At 38.1% G+C, this 24,106-nt stretch overlaps 1 protein-coding gene across 2 annotated transcripts; it reads right to left on the reverse strand.

Annotated features, from left to right (window-relative positions):
* Positions 1-790: 790 nt before the first annotated feature.
* On the reverse strand, positions 791-22,104 carry nr2e3 (nuclear receptor subfamily 2, group E, member 3). Of its 2 annotated transcripts, XM_079604624.1 has the most exons (10): positions 22,006-22,104; positions 19,536-19,575; positions 3,995-4,396; positions 3,537-3,687; positions 3,326-3,429; positions 2,964-3,236; positions 2,120-2,301; positions 1,676-1,916; positions 1,467-1,572; positions 791-1,363 (listed from the first exon to the last, which is right to left on the reverse strand). In XM_079604624.1, the coding sequence occupies exons 3-10, from the start codon at positions 4,080-4,082 to the stop codon at positions 1,231-1,233; spliced, it is 1,278 nt and encodes a 425-aa protein (XP_079460750.1). In that variant the 5' UTR covers positions 4,083-4,396; positions 19,536-19,575; positions 22,006-22,104; the 3' UTR covers positions 791-1,230. The 2 variants fall into 2 exon arrangements, with proteins under 2 accessions (XP_079460750.1, XP_079460751.1); XM_079604625.1 differs by lacking the exons at positions 19,536-19,575; positions 22,006-22,104 and having other exon boundaries at positions 3,995-4,531.
* Between the last annotated feature and the right edge of the window lie 2,002 nt (positions 22,105-24,106).

The following is a 24,106-nucleotide window of genomic DNA, read 5'->3' on the forward strand; positions in this document are numbered from 1 at the left end:
CGCACAGCATTATGTTAGACAGATTGAAGTCTATTGGAATTATTGGTACCCTTGACTTGGTTTCGATCATACTTTACGGGTCTCAATTTGTACAGTTGAAGCAGTTTTGTTCAAAGCCTTCGTATGTCAATACAGGTGTCCCGCAGGGCTCAGTATTGGGTCCTCTTTCATGTATTATTTATCTTTTACCCCTTGGTAATATTTTTAGGAAATTTGGTATTCAATTCCACTGCAATGCCGACGACACCCAACCTGTCCTCCAAACCTCTACTTTTCCTCCATCTGTCCTCTCAGATTTTTTAGCAGAAATTAAAGAATGGTTTACTTCAACTCTTCGTAAACTTAACACCAGTAAATGTAAATTCGTCTTTTTGGCTCAAAAAACAATCTGACAAAATCCACATGTTCATCTGTGAATATTGACAACTTACCAGTGTCTGTATCTAAACAAGTTAAAAATCTGGGGGTTATCCTTGACAGTACTCGCTCATTTGAAGCACACATAAACAGTGTAATTCGCTTTGCTTATTTCCATATATGTAATATTAACCCACTTCGTCCGGCTCTCTTTGTAAAGAGCACGGCAATTCATGTTCAATTGTTTGCAGTTTAAAGTCACTTCCATCAATCGCGCAAAGCCAACCCCAAAAATAGGCAACACTCAGAGATAGATAGATAGATAGATAGATAGATAGATAGATAGATAGATAGATAGATCGATAGATCGATAGATCGATAGATCGATAGATAGATAGATAGATTGATTCCAGGTTTCAATAAATCAAAAAATCAAGAAGATCATTTATACATTTTATTTATAACTCCTACAAATATGACACATATCTTCAAACTTTTTGACAAACAAATTATTTCACACTTTAATTTCAAACTGCTCATCGGACATATTCTAAATAATCTTGAATTATAATGGCCTTGGAAGGCAATTTGCATTATATACATAACCAGGCTGTGTCACATAATTAAGATGCATATACTTATTAGCATTATTATGAGTATAAAAGCTACAGTAACACAGATAAAAAGAGACATAAAACAAGACATAATGAGAACAAATAAGCAACCTATGCAAAATAATAAATACATTTGTGGGTTTTTTTTGCATTCAGGCAGATTCATTGGCATAGTACTATAACTAGCATGGCAGTAAAGCAAAGCACCTGAAGTCTAGAGGATTTTGTTCCTCTACAAACTGTCTTTCAGAAAGGCTCCTCAGTTTTTGAACATGTCACACAGCAGTTTCTCCATGGGCGTGTTCCCAATGGTTCTTTGGAAGAAAAGGTGCTCGATTCTTTCTGAACTCACAAAGTGAAGGGATGGAAGAAGAAGTAATAGTCTGCCAAACCTAAAGACAGAGAGATTCATAAAAATAGTTTGTGTTAGTTGTGTCTTCTCTCAAAAAAAACGTTTTAACTTCTTTGTGCGTGTGTGTGTGTGTGTGTGTTCACCTGGCGACTTGACTGGGGTAAAGCGTGTGGATATGTTGAGCTAGCAGCACTTGGGACTGATCTTGTAGATTCTCCACCTGTTCTGGGTCTTTAAGTCCTCGTGTTTCTGTTACAGAATGCATAGTTTACTCACTCAGAACACCAACTTAGTTTTTGTAATGTTTGCTATCATTTATGCCCCCTTGTGGCAAGAAGAGGGAAAAACCTACCTGGTTTAAACAAAACAATTGCTTTCAAGCATGCAAACTCAGTTGGATCCACTTGCAGGGGCTTGAAGCGGCTAAACACTTCTTGAAGGACCCTCAGGTCGGAGGCGGAGGGGCTTCCCTTGCCCTGTCCTGGGGGTGAGAGGTCAGGTAGCGACAGCAGGGGGCAGTTGTCCAGAGGTAGCGACCACTGAATTGCACAAAGCAGAAACAGCTCACTCCATGCTTCCTCAAGTAGAATCACCTAAAATCACAAAAATGGTGGGTTAAAACTTGCAGTTATGGATAGTGAGAGATTGTTAGGGCGATTATTTAACAATATTTGTTATTTTGATTGGTATTGGCAGATAATTGTACCTGCCGATTAATATACCGTGTGTCTGAAAATAGTTTACTTTGTCGGCAAGAAACAGTAAGGTGAGAAACAATAGTGTAACTGACTCTCACCTGGTCTCTGAAAGGTAGATGGGAAAACACTGGCAAATTCTTGGCCCATTTAACAGACATGAAGAGTAGGCGGGCTGACGTCTCATATACACTCTCAGGGCCGCGCGAGGGGTAGAGAGCACTGCCGTACTCCGGAGAACTTCTCTCAGGTTCATTACTGGTCACGTCAATGTTCTCATCCACTGTAAACACAGTTACATACAACATTTTGAACTCATAAAATGTGGATAAAGTGTTGTAAGCCTGTTGAAAAGATCAGCTTAGACCAACATAAACTTTTCCTGCTGGTCCAGGCTGATTTACGCTACAGTATTTAGGGTTGGTCTAGCTGGTAGACCAGCATAGCCGTGTCCAAAACATAAGGCAGTATTGTCTCGCTACCTAGTCAGTCAATGACTTAACATGTATCATTTTGTAAATTAAGGTGCCTTGTACACTGCCACACTGGGGAAGTGTCCATAAAGGGACACCTTTGTACCTTATATACCCCTAAAAGTGGCTTATTAGTACCTTAGTACTAGTAATATGTACCCTTAAGTTACTACTATAAACATTTTAGGGGCAAATAAGGTACAAAGTTGTCCCTTTAAGGGTGCTGCCTCGTACAAGCTGGCCCCTAAAGGTGCACATTTTAGCAAATTTTTCTGACAGTGTAAGGAGTCTTCAAACTGCCTTCCAAAGCACCATAAGTCATAAAGATCTAGAACAAATTCAAAGTTCAAAGTGAGTTTACTTTAAGTGAGTTTTACTTTGTTGCCATCCTGTTTCTGAACTTTCGGACATAGTGCTCATTAAGAAAAGATAGCTAGTGATGCTGGTTGACCAAGGCGGTCTCATTCCTTACCATCCTCTGGTTCTAGCTTGGCGCAGGTCTCGGCCGTCATCAGACTGGCCATGAAGCGATGTCCGTTCTTGGGGCTGTTAGAGTGGTGGATAGCATCTGTGGAGCTGATGCTGGAGCTGATGGAGGAGCCCAGCAGTGGGCGGTTGATCACAGAGCACGTGGATGAGGAAGTGGGCTCCAAGGTGGTGGCGAGGTGCTCCTTGTCTTTGTCCACATCCAGTGAGTCTAACCTGACTTGAGCGGTGCTGCGGGGCTGTCGCTCATTCTGAACAGCTGGCAGGAGATGGATGGAAAGGTTTAGAAAGCCAAGACAATAGAGGAAGAAGTCGAAAAGAAGAGGATGCCTTTAAAAGTTGACTCACCATCCTTGTTCATGCCAGCTTGAAGGCATTTCTTTAAGCGACAAGCCTGGCACTGATTCCGATGGGCTTTATCCACAGGACACATGCCTGTACCAGCTTGACATCTGTAAATTTCAAATTTCTTAGTTTATGTTATTGCACCGGTTTTATAGAACATTCTACCTTCAATCTTCTCTGCTCCAAACTTTGAATATGTAAGGTGTTTTCTCACCTGTAGATGAGTCTGCGCCTCACACTGCGCTTGAAAAAGCCACTACAACCATTGCAAGCATATATCCCGTAGTGTTTCCCACTGCTGGTGTCCGAACACACTTTACAAAGAAGTCCCGAGTTCAGGATCTTGCCAGGAGCAGGGCTTTTACCTGGAAAATCAAGGAAACAACTATTTGTTATTCCATGTCGCACTCACTTAATCCCAATCCAATCATTAGGAAAAAGTAATCATTAGACAGTGTTTTCTTAGTGTTTCAACTGTTGAGGTATAGGGCAAAGTGCCCAGATTTTGTCTACATAAACCTTGCTTTAAGAATATAGTGTTATAGGACTTTTATTGAAATATTAAAACTGAAATTCAAGAATACCAAAAGTTTGAGTTTATTGATTGCAAGAGTCTGCCACTTGTTGCACGTCCTGTCCACTTCAAACTAAATTGAAGAAGCAATTACTCACCCTCTTGACTGTCATCTGAGTTGCTCCTGGAAGACTCTGATGGTGATACAAATTGTACCATCGACATTTCTGACATTGGATCCTCCATTCAATGTACTGCAGAAGTTCACACAAGCTGTTTCTGAAGTGTAGTGAAGTGGATCTGGCTTTTGAGGTCAAAATATCTGTCCCACGTGGAATCCTAGAGGGTCCTTAAAAAGATACGTCCAGCCTTGAGACTGTTAGATGTTTCTTCAAGTTCCTTCAAGGACTCTATCCTGGTCCGTTCTTTACTCTGAGTATCTCTTGTCCTGTATAACTTCTTGTCTGTTGCTTTTGTAAAGTGCAGTGTGGTCTGTCACCTCCTCCTGGTGAGTCTAGCGATGCCGGACAGTGAATGACTCTGAGGCTACCGTGGGCTCCCTAAAGGAAGACAAAGGGATTAGCAGCAAGCGCTGTGTAAGCAAGTGCCTATTTGTCATCCTCTTAATCTTTACTGTCCATCTAGGGGTGGATCAATCAGTCACACTCAGTATTAGCTCTATCCACAACAAGTGTGGATAGAAACGAATCAACAAAAGGATTGGGGTTGAGTCATAACTCTCCATCTAGCTCTCGCTCATGCTCTCATCTCTTCTCTTTTGAGGTTTTCCCTCAAAATTCATGAATGAAGACTTTGTTAGCATCACACCAAAACTTTCAATGGTTAGCTATTGATTGATTTTTTTTTTAATGTGGTGATTTGGCTATCAGTGGTTTCTAAGTTTCAGGAATCAATATTGATTTCATGGGTCAACACCTGTTTTTGTTATGATCGGTGATCCAAATACAAATTTATATTTTTAACTACACAGGACATGAGATATGAAGGAATGCTGATGTCTATCTGTACCTACAAATGTTGATATGTAACTACAATTGCTCTTTCTTTCTTTTCTTCTTTTTATAATGAATCATATTTCTTATGTACAGTGCACAGGCTGTAGGGAGCATCTGCTAGGGGATTCTTCCCTAAAGTTTTATGGTATTTCATCATTGTTTAATCCTCAACTGTCCACCATTAACAATGAGGCAATGCTAATCTCTATTGGCTCGAGTTAGTCAAATCTGCTGGATTTAAAACTTGTTTTTACACACAAAAAAATGATGTCCAACAATGATTGACTGTGGCATGTTTGCCTATAAGGACACTGAAAATTAAATAACATTTTTATGATGTCATGATGTTTACAAAATGTTTGTTCAACATCAATATTTTAGGTTAACATTTACATGAATTTATTAAAGAAAGTATGTTTTTGTTGCTCAGTTTTTGCCATTTTTCCCCCCATAAGGCCTACATTTGAACTCTCTTAAATAGTCATGGTGTAATAATATTTCAAATAAAAAAATTCAAAAGATGCAATAATTTTTTTATATTACTGTAGTATATATTATATGTTTCTACGCACACTTGAACCTTCATTTTTTTTGTTCATATTTGTATTAAAGTTTTGTAAAAACTTATGAACTTATGATTTACTAAACTGATGTCAACTGTTATATAATCATGTTTAATTTACATAAACAATAAATAAATGTTAAACATTTAAAAAAAAAATACATTTAATAAGATATGTTTTATGTATGTATTTTTTACTGTATAATGTATGGTACATACATTGCACCTTTATATTTCTATTACTTTACATTTTATACATATTTTACATTAAAACAAAAAAGATTTGGATGACTAGTAATTTCCTACTTCTAAATTCTTTTAAAATATTGCTGATTGCTTACAAAGCACTAAATGGTTTAGCTCCGCAGTACTTGAGCGAGCTCTTAACGCATTATAGTCCTTCACGTCTACTGCGATCTCAAAATTTCGGCCAGTTAATAATATCTAGAATATCAAAAACGACTGCTGGCGGTAGATCCTTTTCCTATTTAGCACCAAAACTTTGGAACAGTCTTCCTAACATTGTCCGGGAAGCAGACACACATCTCTTTGACCTAGCATACACATAATGCATTATAGACTTCTATAACTCAATGTTAGGCTGCATAGATTAGGTCAGCCGGAACTGGGAACACTTCCCATAAATCCTGATGTACTCGTTACATCATAAGAAGAATGACATCTACGCTAATTTTAGTGTCTTTGTTTATCCCGAGGTTTTCCCGCAGCATGCCGGATCCAGGCCGTATTCAGATCTGACGAAGGATCTTCGCCTGGACCCGATGACAACGCAGTGCTGAAGTGCCAACTAGCCTCTCCCTATGGAGGATCCCTTTACCTCTCTACAGATAAAGTATTGTCGGGATAATTTTGGTTTCGCGTATCTACCCCGAAGTGATAAAATTCTGTCTAAAAATGTTTAAGGCCAGACAAGTAGTTTGTTAAGGCTTGGTTTGTAGGGAATTACAAACCTGCACATAACTATATAATTAATTCTTAATGCGCACGTGAGCGCCATGAGCGTTTCTCACAGGTTTGCGAGTGTGTAGAGAGAACGGTGTCGTCTTAGCGGGCTCTAATTGAATAACTAATGATCGCTGTGACGGAAGTGAATCAATCAAAACTATCTTTAGCTGGAAAATATCTTTATTCAAGAACCACTATAAAGCCAAAACAATCTGTTACCTTAAATTATACGTTTATCTCTGTAAAGCCGATTTGAAACAATCTACATTGTTAAAAGCGCTGTATAAATGAAGATGATGACTTGATTAAATATTATTATGAAATAAATACACACAGGCATAATATTTTATAAAAATGTTATTATAAAATAAATACACAGGCATATTTTATTAAAATATTTTAATGCTGTATAACATGTCGCACTGCAGAAAACTGGCCATTCTCTCTTCATTAGTCTTACAGTATTTACACTATGAACCAAATTGTCTTTTTATGACCAAACAGCTACTCTCAGATCAACAAACGTTAACTCTCTTTAACTTTCAGAGCACAAACACACATCACCTCAGCAGAAGTCCTGTCTGCTCCTGTACCCCCGCTAGCATCCGCTAGCACCCACTTCAAATCAGCTAAGCGGCTTAGCCTACCATAAAACGTGTTCTCTCAAGATAACAAAGACCTCAAATGAAAAGAGGGGGAGCAGGGAAAGAAAACAATTAGCCGCTCGTGAGGCTGTGGGAGCCGCGCGGACCCGACAACGACACCGGTGCCATATGGTGGCTGCTCTCTGGATCCAGCTCTGCCTAATTAGTGACCCCTGTGTGATTTACTGGTAATTAGAGGGCTGAAGTCAGTGATTTGCTTTTTTCTTTTGATTTGTGTATCTATCTTATTAAAGTCTTAAGCAGTGCAAGGTCACACACAAAAGCCAGACAGCAGCACATGCCATCTTAAACCCATCTCCCCACCACGGCGAAGGGTCTGTCATTGGAGCCACACGCACAACAGGTGGTCAAAATTGCTCATAAACATGTAACCACAATCAAGTGACCTTTTAATTGCAAAAAGCTTTGTTTTGTTTGAACCTACGGGACTGTTGACACAAAACAATAGATTTGAAGAAGTTTAACACGCCTTATCTTGACTCGGTTGATGTTACTCTTCTCTAATTGGTTTGTTTAAACTCAAAAGATGAATAAGCAGCAGACAGCGTGTAGTGTAGTCTGATGAGGAGATGATCTCTGTGAACCAAGAATCCTCCTTAATACTCCGTTGGCATTAAACTGGTGTCTTAGTCCCACTGACAGAGCCCTCTCTGTTGACCTAAACGACTGTGTAAAAAGATTACGGCTCCTCGATTAGGTTGGGGTCTTCTTGGGGAGCAGACGGAGCCATTTGAACTCTGAGCTGGAGACTTTACATTTGTTCTGTCTCACGAATGCCTTGAAACGTAGACCTAAGTGAACAGCAATCTCACACCTTTCTGGACCCATGTGTAATTTGTGATTTACTGTCATATTTGGCGTCAATTAGGTGTGTTTAGCAGGTGTGGGTTGTTGCGATTACGGAGCGAAACAGTAACTGTCATGGAAATGATTCAGCTGAATGAAATGACATGGTTGCCAAAATTACTAGACAATACTGTTTTGTCAAGAATGTTTGGCTATGTATGAGAGCTCATAATAAAATAAGGCTTATACAAAGAATAATTAATAAGACAACATGAGTTTGTTAGACCGTGAAGTGACCACTATCCTAGCATCTAGCCTAAGATGTTCAGTTAATATGTAGGCTATACTGCATATTTAAAATACACTTGAGTTCAACATAATAATGATCATTGATTGACGCTTCCTGTATGTATAAATGTATATGTTTGAATAGTGTAGGCCTATAGATTCGTTCTGTAATAATTATATATATCGTTGTAAGCTGGATTGTGTGATGAATCAGCAAAGATTCAAAATAATTTCATGTTTATAATGGACAGTCATCAGGATAAAGGCAGGTTATTGTTAAAAAGGATTTAAGTATTTGATATTGGCTAATTATTGTTAACGGTTTTAGACCACACAAACATACACCTGTTTGTACAGTTGCCTCACATATCATTTCTGAGAAGATATTTCCAAGCAATGCCCTGTGGTCTGTTCATTTGTGCTGATTATTCATGCTGGACTTAATTAAAAACTGTTACTTCGGATTCCTGCCTTGTTCTGACAGACACATCAGTGCGAGCACGGTGACTTTGAACCAGTGCAATAAGTAAACTCAGTTACCAAATCTGGTCCTTCGAGCCGGATGATTGTGGAGTGATGCTGGACACTGGACCTGAATGAATGAATATCAGTCTCAAGGTGCACGTCCTATACATTCAGTCCGCCATCCAGCCTACTTGGAAAAATTTGAAGTTCAGTATCCAAATCTAAACTAGAGCTTCTGTGGCAGCACAGCAGTCACATGGGTTAGAAGATTACCAGCATAGACGGATGGCACACTGGCACGGATTCAGCCACCATAGTACAGATGAGGGACCTGGCAGCCGAACACCTGATTTGTTAGATTCCCCGAAATAGAGCCCTGGTATCTCAAAAAATATCAGTGGAGTGAGAGAGATGAGTATTATCCACATTGGAGACCTATTCCATACCTGGGGAGTCCAGGGAAAGATTGCATGACCTTGAAAGAGAGAACAGCCCGCTCCATCAAGCACAGCAAACAATGAAGGAGGAAATCAGACAACTGGAGATCTAGAAAGGTATAGAGATACTCATGAGAAACCAGCCAAGTTCAGCTTCTCCACTTCCTAAGTAACAGCCTTCAACACCTCCATTACCCTCACCTAGAACTGTCTACATAGAAATATGTTCCACTACCAGCCCCATGCAGACTTCAGAGAGTAAAGAACATATTAATGCTACAGATATTGAGACTCGCGTTTCTCCATCCCCGGGCCAGAATCATTAAAGGTGCTATGTGGAGTTTTTCTACTAAAATAAATCCATTTTTTATTGCCTGTGTGTGAAGGGGTTGTAATCTCACAATAAAATGATCCACTTGGCGGGTTTTGCTATTACCTCTGAAAGCAAGTATTCCTATTTCTAGACCTGCATGCGTCTACTGACTTTGCACTTAAAAGCGACGACACTGCAACTTTATGACATGGAGTCTGCTAATACTAAGAAACGACCAGCACAACACAGACTCCAACACAAGCTATTTGCCCAGAGGAAGTCCTGACAAAGCACGCTTAGGCCCCAAAAGTAAAAGTGGATACGCGACTGGCCCTGGCACACACTAGCACTCTCACTTTTGGCCTGACAGTGGTAACACAACTAGTGGCACATTTGACATGCTTAAGGACAGTGGTAAGCTCTTCAAGCAAACTCCACTGGTCAGGTTTTAAGTCAAGATAGCGTTTGCCTCGTGTGTGATGGATGGGTCAGAGAGGGTTGCAGTTGCAGGCCTCCGTTGCTCAATCAGTCGTCTAATGATGTAGTACGTACGTGTTCCATTGTACTTGCGCCCTGAACGAGTTTGTTCTCAGATTATCCCATTGGTTTTTCTTCCAGCTTGCTGCTAGATAGTTCGCTCAATTGTTGTTGTTTTTTAAATGTTCAACAAGACATCTTGCAGCCCCAACAGCTCTTTCAATGGCTGTACTCTTTAATGCAGAAGCAATCACCATGTGTGACCACAATATTAGGGAACTATATTATGCATTAGGGAGTTTCATACTTTGCCTCTGCATCCTCCAACTATTCTGTGATGTTCCTACCTGTATGTCTGTCTTTGAGTGGCATGGTAGTGAGGCAGAAAGACATCATCTTCAACCCATCTCCTACATAATGGCATTCAGTGGCTTCAGTGACTACACCTGTCTCAGTATTGTTGATGTCACCCTTTACCTTTTGTAATATCTCCAGATACTTTCTCTCCATCAATTTAGTAAAATGTGCCCTTGAGGGTTGTGTGTATCCTGGGTCGAGGACACTGGTCATGCTTTCAAAACCTTGGTCTTCAACCATTGACATGTCAGTGACCAGCATTTTTAGGATTGCATCAGTTACAACTCACTAATGGTGGGCTGTTTCTTTCTGAAAAAAAAAAGAAGATAATAATAAACAGTATTTATACATTACACTGCCTGGCCAAAAGTCGCCGCTTGGATTTAAATGGGCAAATGCTTAAGAGTCTATAATTGGATCATTATTACAGGGATTATGTTTCTAGCGTGTTATATGTTTGCCAACGGGCGGGCGGGCGGGGAAGGGTGAGGGGGGTGAGGGGGGGGGGGGCAGTGTATAAATGAATAATGCCTGTTTACTATTGTCATTTTAGAGCTGCCATAGAATTGAATTCTGTTTCCATCATTGAATCGATATTTTCCTGTTTATCACTGTTAAAAAATTTGTATTTTATAAAGTGCTATATAAATAAAGGTGACTCGACATGATAATTAATACCATTTTGTGGATGCACGCAAAGTTTGTAAGTTACAACCTTCTTCAAGTAATTTAATATAAAATGCTCCCATGCCATAGAGGACATGGGTCGCACACATTTTTCGACTGTTACTTTGCCTGTCCGCCATTTTTCCGATGTGCATTTGTCGTGACGTGTGCATGCCAACTAATCGATAATAAGATTAGTTGACAAAGATTTTTCTGATAGATTATTAATGATTTTATTGATTAGTTGTTCCAGCCCTAGATCTGTGGTCATCTCAAGTGACACCCAGGAATCAACTCTAGGATTGAAATGGCACTGTCAATTGGATACATTCGGTTACAAACCCCACCATGTAAAGCCAGAACAATGTCTCTGTGTCATATGAGTATTGGCAACTCAGTATGATCCCCATGGCTTTATCCTTCTATTCTACACACGGTCTAAATTGTTTCTCCAGAGACTGTGGGATAAGCAGCGGGAATGGGATGACCCTAATTTGCCTGGGGGTCTTCTGAAATCCTGGAATAACTGGGGAAAAGAGCCCCCTAATCTGGCCACCATTGCCCTGCCTCGTTGTCTTGTGACATCAAATACAAACCAGTCTAAGGTTACCAAACAGACAAATATTCTGTAACGCATCTGAGAAGACATATGGGTCCGTCACCTATCTGTGTCTACACATAGAAAATCCACAAGGCCAAGTCCGGCTAGCCTTCATTATGGCGAAATCCCAAGTTGCCCCTAAGTGACGACAAACCATTCCCCGACTGGAATTATGTGCAGCTTTGAATGGTGGTCAGCTGGCCAAACCCCTTGAAACTGAAATCAGTAAAGTGGTCGTGTAAACATACTCCACAACTTTCCTGGCATGGATAACTTCTGAATCCTGTAGATTCAAAATATTTGTTGGGATAAGGATAGCAGATATTCAGAAACTGACTGGATGTACATGGACTCGCAAAGCAACCCAGCTGATGACCTTACCCGAGGTAGAACGCTTACAAAGCTATCAGTACCCAACATCATATTTACTCAGACCCTAACCGTAATGGACAGTTACTCCTCTTATACAAACTCCTCTAGATAAAACTGAACAACGAAAGGGAAACTACTGCCCCTTACATTCATGACCCTGCTAACTATACTTCCTGGAGTGATCTCCTAGTTCAAATCTATTAAACCACTTGAACAACCATTGGCAATGGATTACCAGGCCGCAGAAATGCTCCTCTTCCAAAAATCACAAATTGACAGTTTCCCTGAGGATTATAGACTGCTCAAAGCAAAGCAAAGCAAACCAGCACTCAACCAGTCGGCTGTTAACCTTGGAACCCACATATTATGAGTCTTACCAGGTCATCCGAGTTGGTGGTCGTCCTCATCGTGCTGAAGGATTGGAGCCATCAGATATCCACCCTCCTCATCACACAGTCACCAAACTACCAATAACTGACTATGATAGCTCTGCCACCCTGGACCAGAGAGAGTATTTGTGGAAATGAGGGGAAACATTAGGGTACTAAGAGAGGATCATTACAAAGTAGTAATTACAAAGATGGCAGATCTGCCACCAGCCACACGGAGACTAAAGAAACCACCTTTATAGAACTGGCATCGACTGTTTTGGACCATTTCAAATCAAACTTTGCAGATGCTGTGAGAAGAAAAGAGATATTCTTTAAGTGTCTTACCACAAGTGTTCACCACGACCTGCTTGCCTCTGTAGATACTGATTCTTTCCTAATGGCCCTGAGGAAGTTTGTAGCCCGTTGTGATAGGCCTTGTAAATTATTCTCAGACCAGGACACAAACTTTCATGCTGGGGAAAGAGAAACGCAAGAGGCCTTTGCATCCCTCAGCCCTCAACTGCAACAGCATCTGGCCAAGCTGAAAATACCTTTCCACTTCAACCCACCAAATGCCTCATGCAACCAGAGATTCGCTCTGTAAAAATGTCCTTTGTATCACCATCGGCTCACAGACAGTAACTGAGGAGGCGCTCCTGACTGTACCCATTGAAGTGGAAGGGAACCTGAATAGTAAACCTCTGGGGTACACATCTTCCAGTGTAGCGGACTTCGACCATGTTATGCCCAATTACCCGCTCATGGGGTGACCTGAGCATTCCCACCGGTTGTATATCCAGCTATCCAGAGCTCATGGTGTGGCGGAAATAGAGGCAAACCCAGATGCTAACCGATCAGGGGTGCGTTTCCCGAAAGCATCGTTAGCCAACTATGGTCGCAAGTTCCGTCATTATCAGCATAGTTCAACGTTTTGGTGTTTCCCGAAACCATCGTTCCAACGAACGTTCGCAAACAGCATCGCAAACTTGTGTGGTTGGAACGACAGCTCTCGAGCTGTGGTTAGAAGCAGAGTTTCTAGTTTACATGAGATGTAGACTGAATAAATCCTTATCTTTAGCAAAATAAGCAAGCTGACATTCAGTTCAACCTGTTATTTATTCAGAATACATACAAATGTAATTTACGTCTTTTAGTTTGTCAAGAGATTTAAAGCACCGTTTTTGAAGACTGCGCATGTGCGAACGTGCTCTACTATTTAAGAACGAGACAAATATTGAGTCTGGTAATAAAGCTAAATAACTGAGAAAAATAAGAAATGGTCTTCAGATGCCATGTCTGTAACTTATATGACAAAATCTAGCGTTAATTCGATCTCAAACAGATTAATTAAAATAAGTTATTAGTCCACCACGTGCGAGACGTCATAAACCAACGTGGTTGAACGATACTTTGCGACATACGGTTTCGGGAAACAGTCGTGACTAGCTAGTCGATTTCTCCAATGATGCATCGTACTATTGTAGTTAAGCAGTAAAATGATTAATACAGTAATCCCATACATAGGATAAGCAGTAAAATGAAATACAATTAAATCTACGGTTACGGTTTGGAAAAAGGATGTCACAAAAGATGCAAAAAAATGTCAGGGATTCTTTTTCTTTTTTCTTTTCACCTGTTGATCTAGAATTGTAGCGTTTACCTGACCCCTGTACCCACTTTGTTGTGTTTTGTCGGTTTGCTTGTATTTGTTTCCAGACAGCGTGTTCAGCATGGGAGAATGAGAGCTGAAAACAGGGCTGTCAAAACATGTGAGTGCGAGTTTCCAGAACTAAAGCTCGGCACATGACACATTCCTGTTGATGTCATGTGCGAGTGACACACCTGAGCGTGTGCTTCACAGCAGCTCAAAGCGACGGCTCGGCATTAGCTGTGTTTATGTAACTAGCAGGTGGCAATAACGCATAATGTTCCTAGTGGCTTTTTAGGACAAGACTTGCTTAGATGAGCAGAGCAGAGATTACCATAAAACAAAGAGATTAGATTGGCCTAAAAATAGAAGGAATATTATACACTATGATTGATAAGGTTTACAGGTAACCTTTAAGTTCAACTTTGGATCCGTTCAGGTCAAGGCTATTTACTAGGATGCTGGTTAAGCATGTTTGATGTATAAATGGTATTTCATGATCATCTTTAGTGCTCAAGTTCTGTCTCTTTTATACTACCAATATGATGGTTAATTTGAAAAAATGCACCAAAAAATTGCCAAAAATATTTTGTTCATAATTGTAAAAATGTATAAATATATATTACAAAAATATATTTTATATATATATATAATAACTTATATGTCCTCATATATTTTTGCCTATTCTGTATACTTTTTATAATATTGGTAATATATTTTAAATACAAAAAATATAAATATATTTATGCTGTCCAAAATACAAATTTGCATTCATCCTTAAGAAATTATCATTACAACATATATATATCATACATGTACGTACATATATATATATATGTACACACATACAGTATATTTCTGTATGGGAAACAAATTAAATTTGCTATAACTTAAAATATAAAATTATAAATATAACTAATATAAAATAATATATGAATAACTACTAATAAAATACTAACATAAAATTATAAAGATAAAATTAAGCTATACTGTAAGATAGATACCAAGCAATATACAACAGATATTTCATTGCATTCATTAAAATGCACAATAAAATAAAAGCGATTTGGAAAATGGATGAAAAATAAAATAATACAATAAGATAGTCCATTATATTAGCAAATGTTTATGATTACACAAAAAAAAGAAAAAATGACAGAGATTCCTTTTCATTTTGCTTTTGACCTGCAGATCTAGAAGTGTTTGCCTGCCTCTGCACCCTCTTTATTGTGTTTTGTTGGTTTGCTTTTATTTGTTTCCAGAATGATAACTAAAGCTAAAACTATAAATTAGATATCAGATAATATGCAACTATACTGACATTTCATTGCATTCACTGACTTTAAACACTGATATTCAGATTACATCAAACACATTTAGCTGTGAACATCCCTTAAGCAACAAAAGACTTACACTGATCACAATGGCATTTCATAGGCACAGGTTTAGTGTAGCAGAGCATCATGGGCCACAGTTAAGGCGTTTAGAGTCTGATCTGTGCAGTGCTGACAGTGTAACTCAGCAGGTGTTACATAACCGTATGCTGAAGTCTCTCGCTGTGTGCGACCAGACCGTGAACGCCACAGATTACTATAGGCTCCCTATACGTCAGGGGAAAGCTGTTGATGTAAGGCGCTCCACGCACAGGATAACATAACACCCCTGCTTATTAACACTTCTATCCACTGCCAAATCGAATTACTTAGTCTATAATATAAGGGAAATAATTGCATTGAGAAAATAAGTGAACTAAAATGTATTTTTAACTTTACATGATATATATCCTACCATATATTAAAAATATATATGTGTGTGTGTGTGTGTGTGTGTGTGTGTGTGTGTGTGTGTGTGTGTGTGTGTGTGTGTGTGTGTGTGTGTGTGTGTGTGTGTGTGTGTGTGTGTGTAAAAAGGCAAATAAATGTTTTCCCATATTGTAACTTTACCATATAATATTAGTAATGTTACTATAAAAAAAACTGTTAGAGTAAAACCCCATACATCCACTGTAAAAGAAAATGGTAGTGATGTTAATTTCAATGGAGAAAAAATACTCTGCTAACTACTTAAATTACCCTGCCATATATGGTAAAAATGCACATACCTTTGCTGTAAATATTTTTTTTAAGGGATATTTAACAACCAGTCCTAGTAAGAATCATAATATATTTAAATGTAATAATTTAAAATAATAGAAATAATGTTAAAAAAAATTCACCTTATAATTTATGGTTGATGGTTCATTGCCAGAATTCATTAAATATCACTTTTGTTTTCACTTTATTTTAAAACATTTATTTTTATGTCTGTTATCAGTTATGTGCACTGGCGTTTTTGTCATGATGGTTTATGAGTTTAGCACTGAGGAGAAAAGTTTTTCATTTATTACAAAAAAATTACAAAAATTGTCATCTTATGAAATATGCACACATTTGTATATTATATATATAAACTGTAAAAAGTGATCAGATTTTTTTAACTTAATAATTTTAAGATAACAGGTTTCCTAATTTTTTAAGTAGCCTAAATAACTTCATGTGTTATTAAAAAAAAAATTAAGTTAGGCTGTCAACTTGACAATTCCACAGAACTTCATTATTTTCAGTAACACGTGAAGTTATTACGTAATTTTAAGGCAACGGGGTTCCAAACTTTTTTAAGTTAAGTCAACTCGTCACTTTTTACAGTCTGGACACAAAATAGGGTCTCTACCTATTGTTAAGCATGAAATACGCCTATTATATTGCCTTTCAAAAATGCTAACCAATGCTAATGTAGAATCATATTAACCTATTCTTTATAGGTCTATGTATTTTGAAAGTTAGTTGAAGTTAGTCAAAGAACTTTAGAAAGTTAAAGCTAAACAAAATGTATGTCTAATGATGAGGATGAAGAGTAAAGTTCTGTCAGTTTCTCCGATGAGAACAGGCTTCTGGACGGTTCTGGAGGTGTGTGTGTGTGTGTGTCACACTCTCAGCGCTCGTCCGCCTCAAGCACGGCCTGACCTAGATCTCTGACAGTAAACAGATGCCGTAGCGCTGCTGCCATCAGCAGAATGCAGCGCTGGCGGATCACTGTCAGATTAACCCTGAGGAGGAACGAGCATCACTCCTCACTGCCGCAGGACAGGAGGACGAGCAGCTCCATGACTGACGGCTGACCCGCAGACACCACGTGTCACACACAGTATCTGCCACGAGCGGAAGGAACGCACGCGCTTATTAAATCAATAAACACAAAGGGCCCTATCATACAGCCGGCGCAATGCAGCGCCAAGCGCGACGCAAATGTTTTTTGCTAGTTTCAGCCCGACGCAGTTATCATTTTCTCGTCCTGCCTTTGTTTAAATAGCAAATGCATTTGCGCCCGTATGTTCGCCCATGAGCGGCTGGTCTGAAAACGAGGTGTGTTCAGGCGCATTGTTGGCGAGTTGCTATTTTGAGGAAACAGAAATACACTGCGCCATTGACCAACTCAAACCTCGTCTAAAGTCAATGGCACAGTATTTTTTTTGTTATTTAAAGAGCGCGTTAGTAATGTGCGCCTATAGGCGGGTCCACAACGCACATACACTCTGCTTATTACACACACAGGGATGCGCAGCAGCACACAAACTAGCCAAATATTAAAAAAAATAAAAGGATTACAATGTAAAAGATGAATATTGTGTACATAAAGATATGGTGGAATCCGGCTTGTCCCGTAGATGTTCTGCTTGCGCGCTTTAAAGTCGGCATGAAATCAAAATTGACCCTATTTACTTTGTTAGCGCATATTACTAGTCTTGTGGTGAACAATAATTCTGTGCAAGTTAATACAAAGAAATAAAATGTTTGCAGTGGTGATCTTTAATTAAAGTCTGAAAAGTTACTTCCGGTCTGGAATGGCGTTCCTTTTCTGATGACGTCAGTTTGACGGCTTGGGTTGAAAACGCTTAATCACTCCCTCAGACCGTTACTCTGCCATGAGCGAGAGATGGAGAGGAGGAGCGCTGAAGTAAAACCCTGCCCTCTGTTCAATATTACGTTAAACTTGGAAATGCGTCACAACACTGGAGAAAAGTCGTTTGCAACTTCCGGTTCTCGCTGACTTTAACCTCGTGCACGAGCAGATCCGTTTCCTCTCTGGAGAGTTTTTCAGCTCGCAAATTGCGTCATGTAAATAGCGAATCCGCCATGGCACGAGCGCAACTGGCTTTTAAAGGGAATGGGAGCTGAGACTCCGACTGGTTTATTGCACGTAAATCCCAAAACACACACATTACTCATTAAGAGAATAGGGACAACCCTTTTAGACCATGCGCCGGGTGTGCCAACCATTTTTAGTAAAAGTGGTAATTTATTGTAAGAAATACTTAATTAATTAATATAAGCACGTTTTAAAATAGTGATGTATTATAGTTTAATATATATTCATGTAGGCTACCATGATACTCATAAAAGGTTAAAGAATTTGATGAGACTGCCATTGTTTATGTCCAAAAACATTTTTATTATAGATATAATATAAAAATATGTAAATAAATACAGATGTCAACAAATAAAAAAGCATCAATATTATATTATGCCTATATTATATTACATTACATCATATTATAATATTATATTATATTGGAAGCTTGGATTAAAAAACAACTTTTTGATTTTGTTTCTGATTTTTCCTCTCACAATTGCACATTTATATCCGAAATTGGAATTGTCCACAAAAAAAAAGTTATAAACTCAGAATTGCGAGAGAAAAAATTTCTATACATTTTTTTAAATATTCTGTGGTGGGAACAAGCTTCCATAAATATAATATCATATAACAATTGTGTAAATATATTGAATAATTGGTGCACACATATTGTAAAATACTGTAGAAAATGCATTAATACATTACAATTGACTGTTATTTTGACATGCTTCCTATGAATTCTAAGTGTAGGATCGAGCCGGGGTTTTCAAAGTGGGGACCGCAGCAAGTTGGAAGAAGAAAAAATTATTTAATTTTTAATTTTTATTATTCAGGTTGGGTAAAAGTATATGGTGTTTTATAAAAAATATATATATAGAAAATATATATATTTGTGTGTGCTGTAAAGTGGTTAGAAAAATGAAATCGGAATCGGCAATTTTTCAAACTCAATGAAAAATTGTAATCGGTGCATCTCTATAATCTTTCTGATTGGCTGGTATCAAACACCATCACATAATCTGATGTTCACAGATGTTTTATTATTTATTTCTACATTTGCCGTAGTATTGTCGATGGGTTCAATAACACATCCTGCAAAAGGGAGGCCTTGGCCAGAACCTCGTGGTATTTGGGGGGCCTTGTCATGGAAAAGTTTGGGATATGAGTGCAGAGGACAGGAGACCGGCACCTGCGCAGCAGAAATCGCCGCGTGTTTTCCGCAGGTCAAGTGTTTGTCCTTGAAGGCGTATTGACAGAAGTTCACATCTCCGTGCATCACATAAGGCGCTTTGTGTATAATCCCTTTGAATGTCAGCTCTTGTCAAAGAGTGAGGGTAACTTTTACAGTGTGCGAGAACATGTGCCGACGACTTATAGTCTAGACAGGAATCTATATTTGTTTAGCTTCTATCTAGGTGTCATTATTGTTTGATTATGATTTCTCTACAGTATAGTATGTATTATAAAAGCCCTTTTAGGTTTCTTTAGTTTTTACACGCCTCACTTTTTTTTCATAATTAGGTACAATGTACTTACTGTGTTCATGTTGTACTGCAAACACTTTTGAGGTGGGATACTGTGTAAAAGAAGGGTCACGTGTCATTTTACATAGATTATAGATATTACAGCTCATAGTAATACCTGTACACACTGTAAGTACAATGTAAAAACATGTATGAACACAATTGTATCAAGTAATTAATTTAAATGTGAATACACAGTAGTAAAAGACACATAATATAAAGTTGGTCAAAACAAAATAAACAAAGCACACATACACACACACAGAACATAGAGGGCTGCATTGGGATTGAGTCCCGCCGGGTCCCGCGGGACCCAACGCAAATCTCGCGGGAGCGGGCGGTTTGAACTTTGCTGCGGGCGGGAACGGGCGGCTAAAAAAAACACAGCGGGATAGGGAAGTTGCCTAGCGACATGATGGAGATGTCAATAAATGATGTAGAAAAGAACCTCAAACTAGGTATTTACAGCACAAAACCTAAGCGCAAGGCAAGTCTGACATTTGGAGAAGTTTCTCAATTGTTTTTGATAAAGATGGAAAGGAACTGGACTTTGTTCATTGTGACAAATGTCTAAAGAAACGCGCGGAAGCCTAAGCGTTTTAGATGTCCCCGACTATTCGTCTTCCTGACCAGTGCGTCAGAATGCATGCAGGCCAGGGAAACGAAACAAACAACCGCATGAATCTCTTTAATAAAAGCAATACAAATGCGTGTTTTTTCCTGCGGGACGGGAGAAGACACAAAATCAGTGCATCTCTATTATTGTGCGGGAATAGATTCTCAGAGTTTTGCGGGTGCGGGCGGGAGTGGACATGCATATTGCGGGAGCGGGCGGGAGTGTAACACATATGTTGCGGGAGCGGGCGGTAATGGTCAGAAATTCGGCGGGCGCGGGCGGGAGCGGGATGAAGAAAACAGTCCCGCGCAGGGCTCTAACAGAACACAATACAAAACAAACACAAAAGCAAAAAATACAAAACAATTACAATTTTTATAAATAATACAAAACAAAACACAATTTTTTAAAAAAAATACAAGCAAAAAAACAAAACAAAAAAAAACACAAAACAAAATACACAACACAAACATTAAAATTATAGCAATCAAACTAATTTCCCCCAAATACTAATTTATGTATGTGTTATTTATGGATTTATTTATTTATTTGTTTTTGTAACTCCCATCAATCTCAATGATGAGTCTAATTAGATTATCATAAGTAATATATATATATATATATATATATATATATTTTTTTTTTATTTTTTTTTTTTACTGTACTACAATGTTTAAAATTACTGTAATTTATAATACTGAAGTTTACATCATGGATCATTTCATTTATCAATAATATTTTGTATAATATATTACAATTTCAATATTATTTTTATCACAAAGTGATTGGTTTGTTTGGCATTACAGTTATGAAAATGAGGGAGGATGCTTAATTTCAATTAAAATAATGAAACAACGCACAAAAAACAACCGAATAGTTCTAAAAATATGCTCAATTTGTTTTATTTCCCTTAAGTTAAATGCCCTATTGACTGAAACCTGTACCTAACATGCCTCATTGCCTCTAGTGAGAACATTTCTCAGTTCACTGTAGCATTATGGCTTAAATCAGAGATGAAGAAGCTGCCCTGACAAACTACACACAGATCATGAGCAAAGTAAATTAGACAGAGACGGAGATAATCACTTCAGGATACGGATGCCAGTTTTCAAGAAAACAAACAAGGTGAACAATTACAGATCCTATAGCCTACATCTCCGCCATTTATGATCCATGAACGCTCATTTCTTGTAACTATTTGAGTTTTATTCATATAAAACAATGACATCTAACACTTTTTAGATAATTTATGTAGCCTAACTTACACATAGTTTTAGAGCTTCTATACTGTGAGTGAAACAATGCAGCTGTCCTTTATACATTGACTTATACAGTTGCCAATAATAGCTCAAATCGTAAAATAAAAACTAATAAGCTCTAAAAATCTAATTAGGGCCATTTATCATATTCAGAAAAAGCCCTAATGCCCCTCTCATGGTGGAAGGAAGCCAGCGATTTATAAATCTATGACTCATCGTGATTAATCTTTGTGTCCGGGATTAAACGCATTCATGGACACGAGCGAGTGGCCATATGCCGTAATGCTGAACTCGTGTTGTACTGAGGAAAAACTGGCACAAAACAACACGCCATGTTTTAGCACTAATTAATTAATACGATTATTAACTAGATTTCCGAATCGACATTAACCGACAGGGAAATTGCAAGTCGCTTGCCAAGTGAGGAGAATTTGGCGGGAAATCTCTTCAGCTGCGCACAATATAAAAACTGCTAGTCTTTTGCTTACAATACATTGATATGCGATATCTAACTTTGTTAGATGATGTTTTGTCGCCGGTCCAACGATATGTGCAAGTAAAATGAGTCGTTTTTGCTGTATTAACACAGTAAGGGTAGCTGTACTTGCCATTTCTGAGTCATTCCAGGTTATCATTGTCTACACATCCAAAGGTAAAGTAGGGGTCAGTCTACCAACCTTCTCACTGGACATGCGGATGAAGGGGAGCAGGAAAGGGCAGGTGGGAATGGGAAGGCTCCGTTGCCTTCTGGGATTAGCCAATCCGTGCCATCTGCTAGCGGCAGCGTAATCCCGTCAATGAGAAAATCAATTGTCTAAGTAAATATCAAAGGCATGTAAGCTCATTTTGGCAAGTAACTTAAACATTAGGAGGACTTAAGTTAAAAGACCAAGTTAGTGCTGAGCAAGGGATATGGAGGCTTATTCATTAGGTGCAACTCGCTGCTGAATCGTCAGAAAAGGATCAAGCTGCAATTTACAGAGACAACAACAAAAATTAAGACTCACAGTAGGCTAATAATAAAAAAAGTGTTTGATAAATGTGGACGCGTTTGTCTTTATACAAACTAAAAATACTAAATATATTGTGTTACATGAAAATAATATATAAATTAGGCTAAAATGAAATTTGAGTGTGTGTGTGTGTGTGTGTGTGTGTGTGTGTGTGTGTGTGTGTGTGTGTGTGCGATCATCATTAAATACTTGATATTTATTGATCTGGGAAAAACGTTTATTTAAAATAATTTTAGACCCTAAAATTGACAATAATAAAAATAAATCTATATATAAAGATTTTTTCCAGACACTGTTGTTATTGTTAACTAACACTGAAACTATTGAAAATTGTTTTTGTTAACTAAAATAAACTTTTTAAAATAACAACATGCGGTAGCATAACATAATTGCATAAATATATTGAAATATTGATGCAAAATATTGTAAAATATTGTAGAATGAAAGTTCAACTGCAATTAACAGAGAAAACAAATTAAGATAAATACATAAGTTTTGTCTTTATACAAACTAGAATGTAAATTATGTATAATTAGATGTCGTTTTCATTTATTTATATATATGTGTGTGTGTGTGTGTGTGTGAGAGAATATTTAGTAATAATAGTTATATAAATATTATTTAAATATTCTCTTACACACACACACACTGTTTATTTAAGACAATTTTAGACCCTAAAATTCACAGTAATAAAAAAGTGAATATATAGATAGGAAGGTAGATGCTAAAAGAATGTTCCAGACAGTTATGTTATTGTTAACTAAAACTTAAACTATTAAAAATCATTTAACTGGAATAAATCTGGAAGGGAAAAATAAAAGTTAGACAAAAAAAAAAAAATTGAGAAATGTTGCAAAGTTAAAATAAGTTTGAAGCCAAATATAAGTAAAAAAAGGTAATTGAATAAATACATAAATAAAACTAAAAAAGACACAAAAAAGACACTGGTCTCCAAAAGGCATTCGCGCCTCTCAGTGTCCTACTTCAGCTCCTGTTTAAACCCCATCAGAGATAATAGGATCTGCTGCCGTGAGGATGGAGAGGCGGGATTGGTGTCGTAGTGCCAGGCGATTTCATTAAATGTGTAGCTACTTTACTTCAGCCATTTACCTGACGGGGGAGGAAGTGGGGAAGTTGAGCCACCCTTTGTTTCTTTAACAACCATAAAAAAATATTTTTAAAATCAGTCATGTGACCATTTTACTCACCCTGTGATGGAGAGAGGCCAAAATAATTAGTAGTAAGCACTTTATGTTCAAGGAGAATTACAGACAGTTTGAAAAGATCTCACAAGTGTTCATTGAGGGCAAGTTGAGCCAAGAGACCACTTTTTTTTGGAAAGTCGTGTTCTGAAAATAGTTAATTTCAGACTCAAAGTGATTATTCCCAGGGATGCACCACATCCTGAAACGAATGGCATATTTTAGTTGGACGCATTGCTGCCATGCCTTAAAGACGCCTCAAGGAAAAAGTGGCTCAACTCACCCCACTCTCCAAATTTGGAAAGTCAGTAACAATAATAACCTTGGTTAAGTAGAGTTTTGAATTTTACATCTGCACTATGACAATGTTTCGATATCATACAGTTATTAATTTATTACCAACATTTATACAAGTGCGACTTTAGTGTCCAAAATGCTTTTTGGGGGCCGTTGCATTTAAGGATAAATACATTATTAAGAAAGAAGATCAACTT

This window comes from Phoxinus phoxinus (assembly GCF_949152265.1).
Source record: "Phoxinus phoxinus genome assembly, chromosome: 25".
Taxonomy (NCBI): Eukaryota; Metazoa; Chordata; class Actinopteri; order Cypriniformes; family Leuciscidae; genus Phoxinus; species Phoxinus phoxinus.

Excerpts from the sequence above, each read along its gene's own strand:
- nr2e3 (XM_079604624.1), bottom strand. The coding sequence starts at position 4,082 with ATGGAGGATCCAATGTCAGAAATGTCGATGGTACAATTTGTATCACCA. Across the intron at positions 1,917-2,119 it reads ATCTACCTTTCAGAGACCAG|GTGATTCTACTTGAGGAAGC; the intron begins GTGAGAGTCAGT and ends TTGTGATTTTAG. Across the intron at positions 1,364-1,466 it reads TACCCCAGTCAAGTCGCCAG|GTTTGGCAGACTATTACTTC; the intron begins GTGAACACACAC and ends CTCTGTCTTTAG.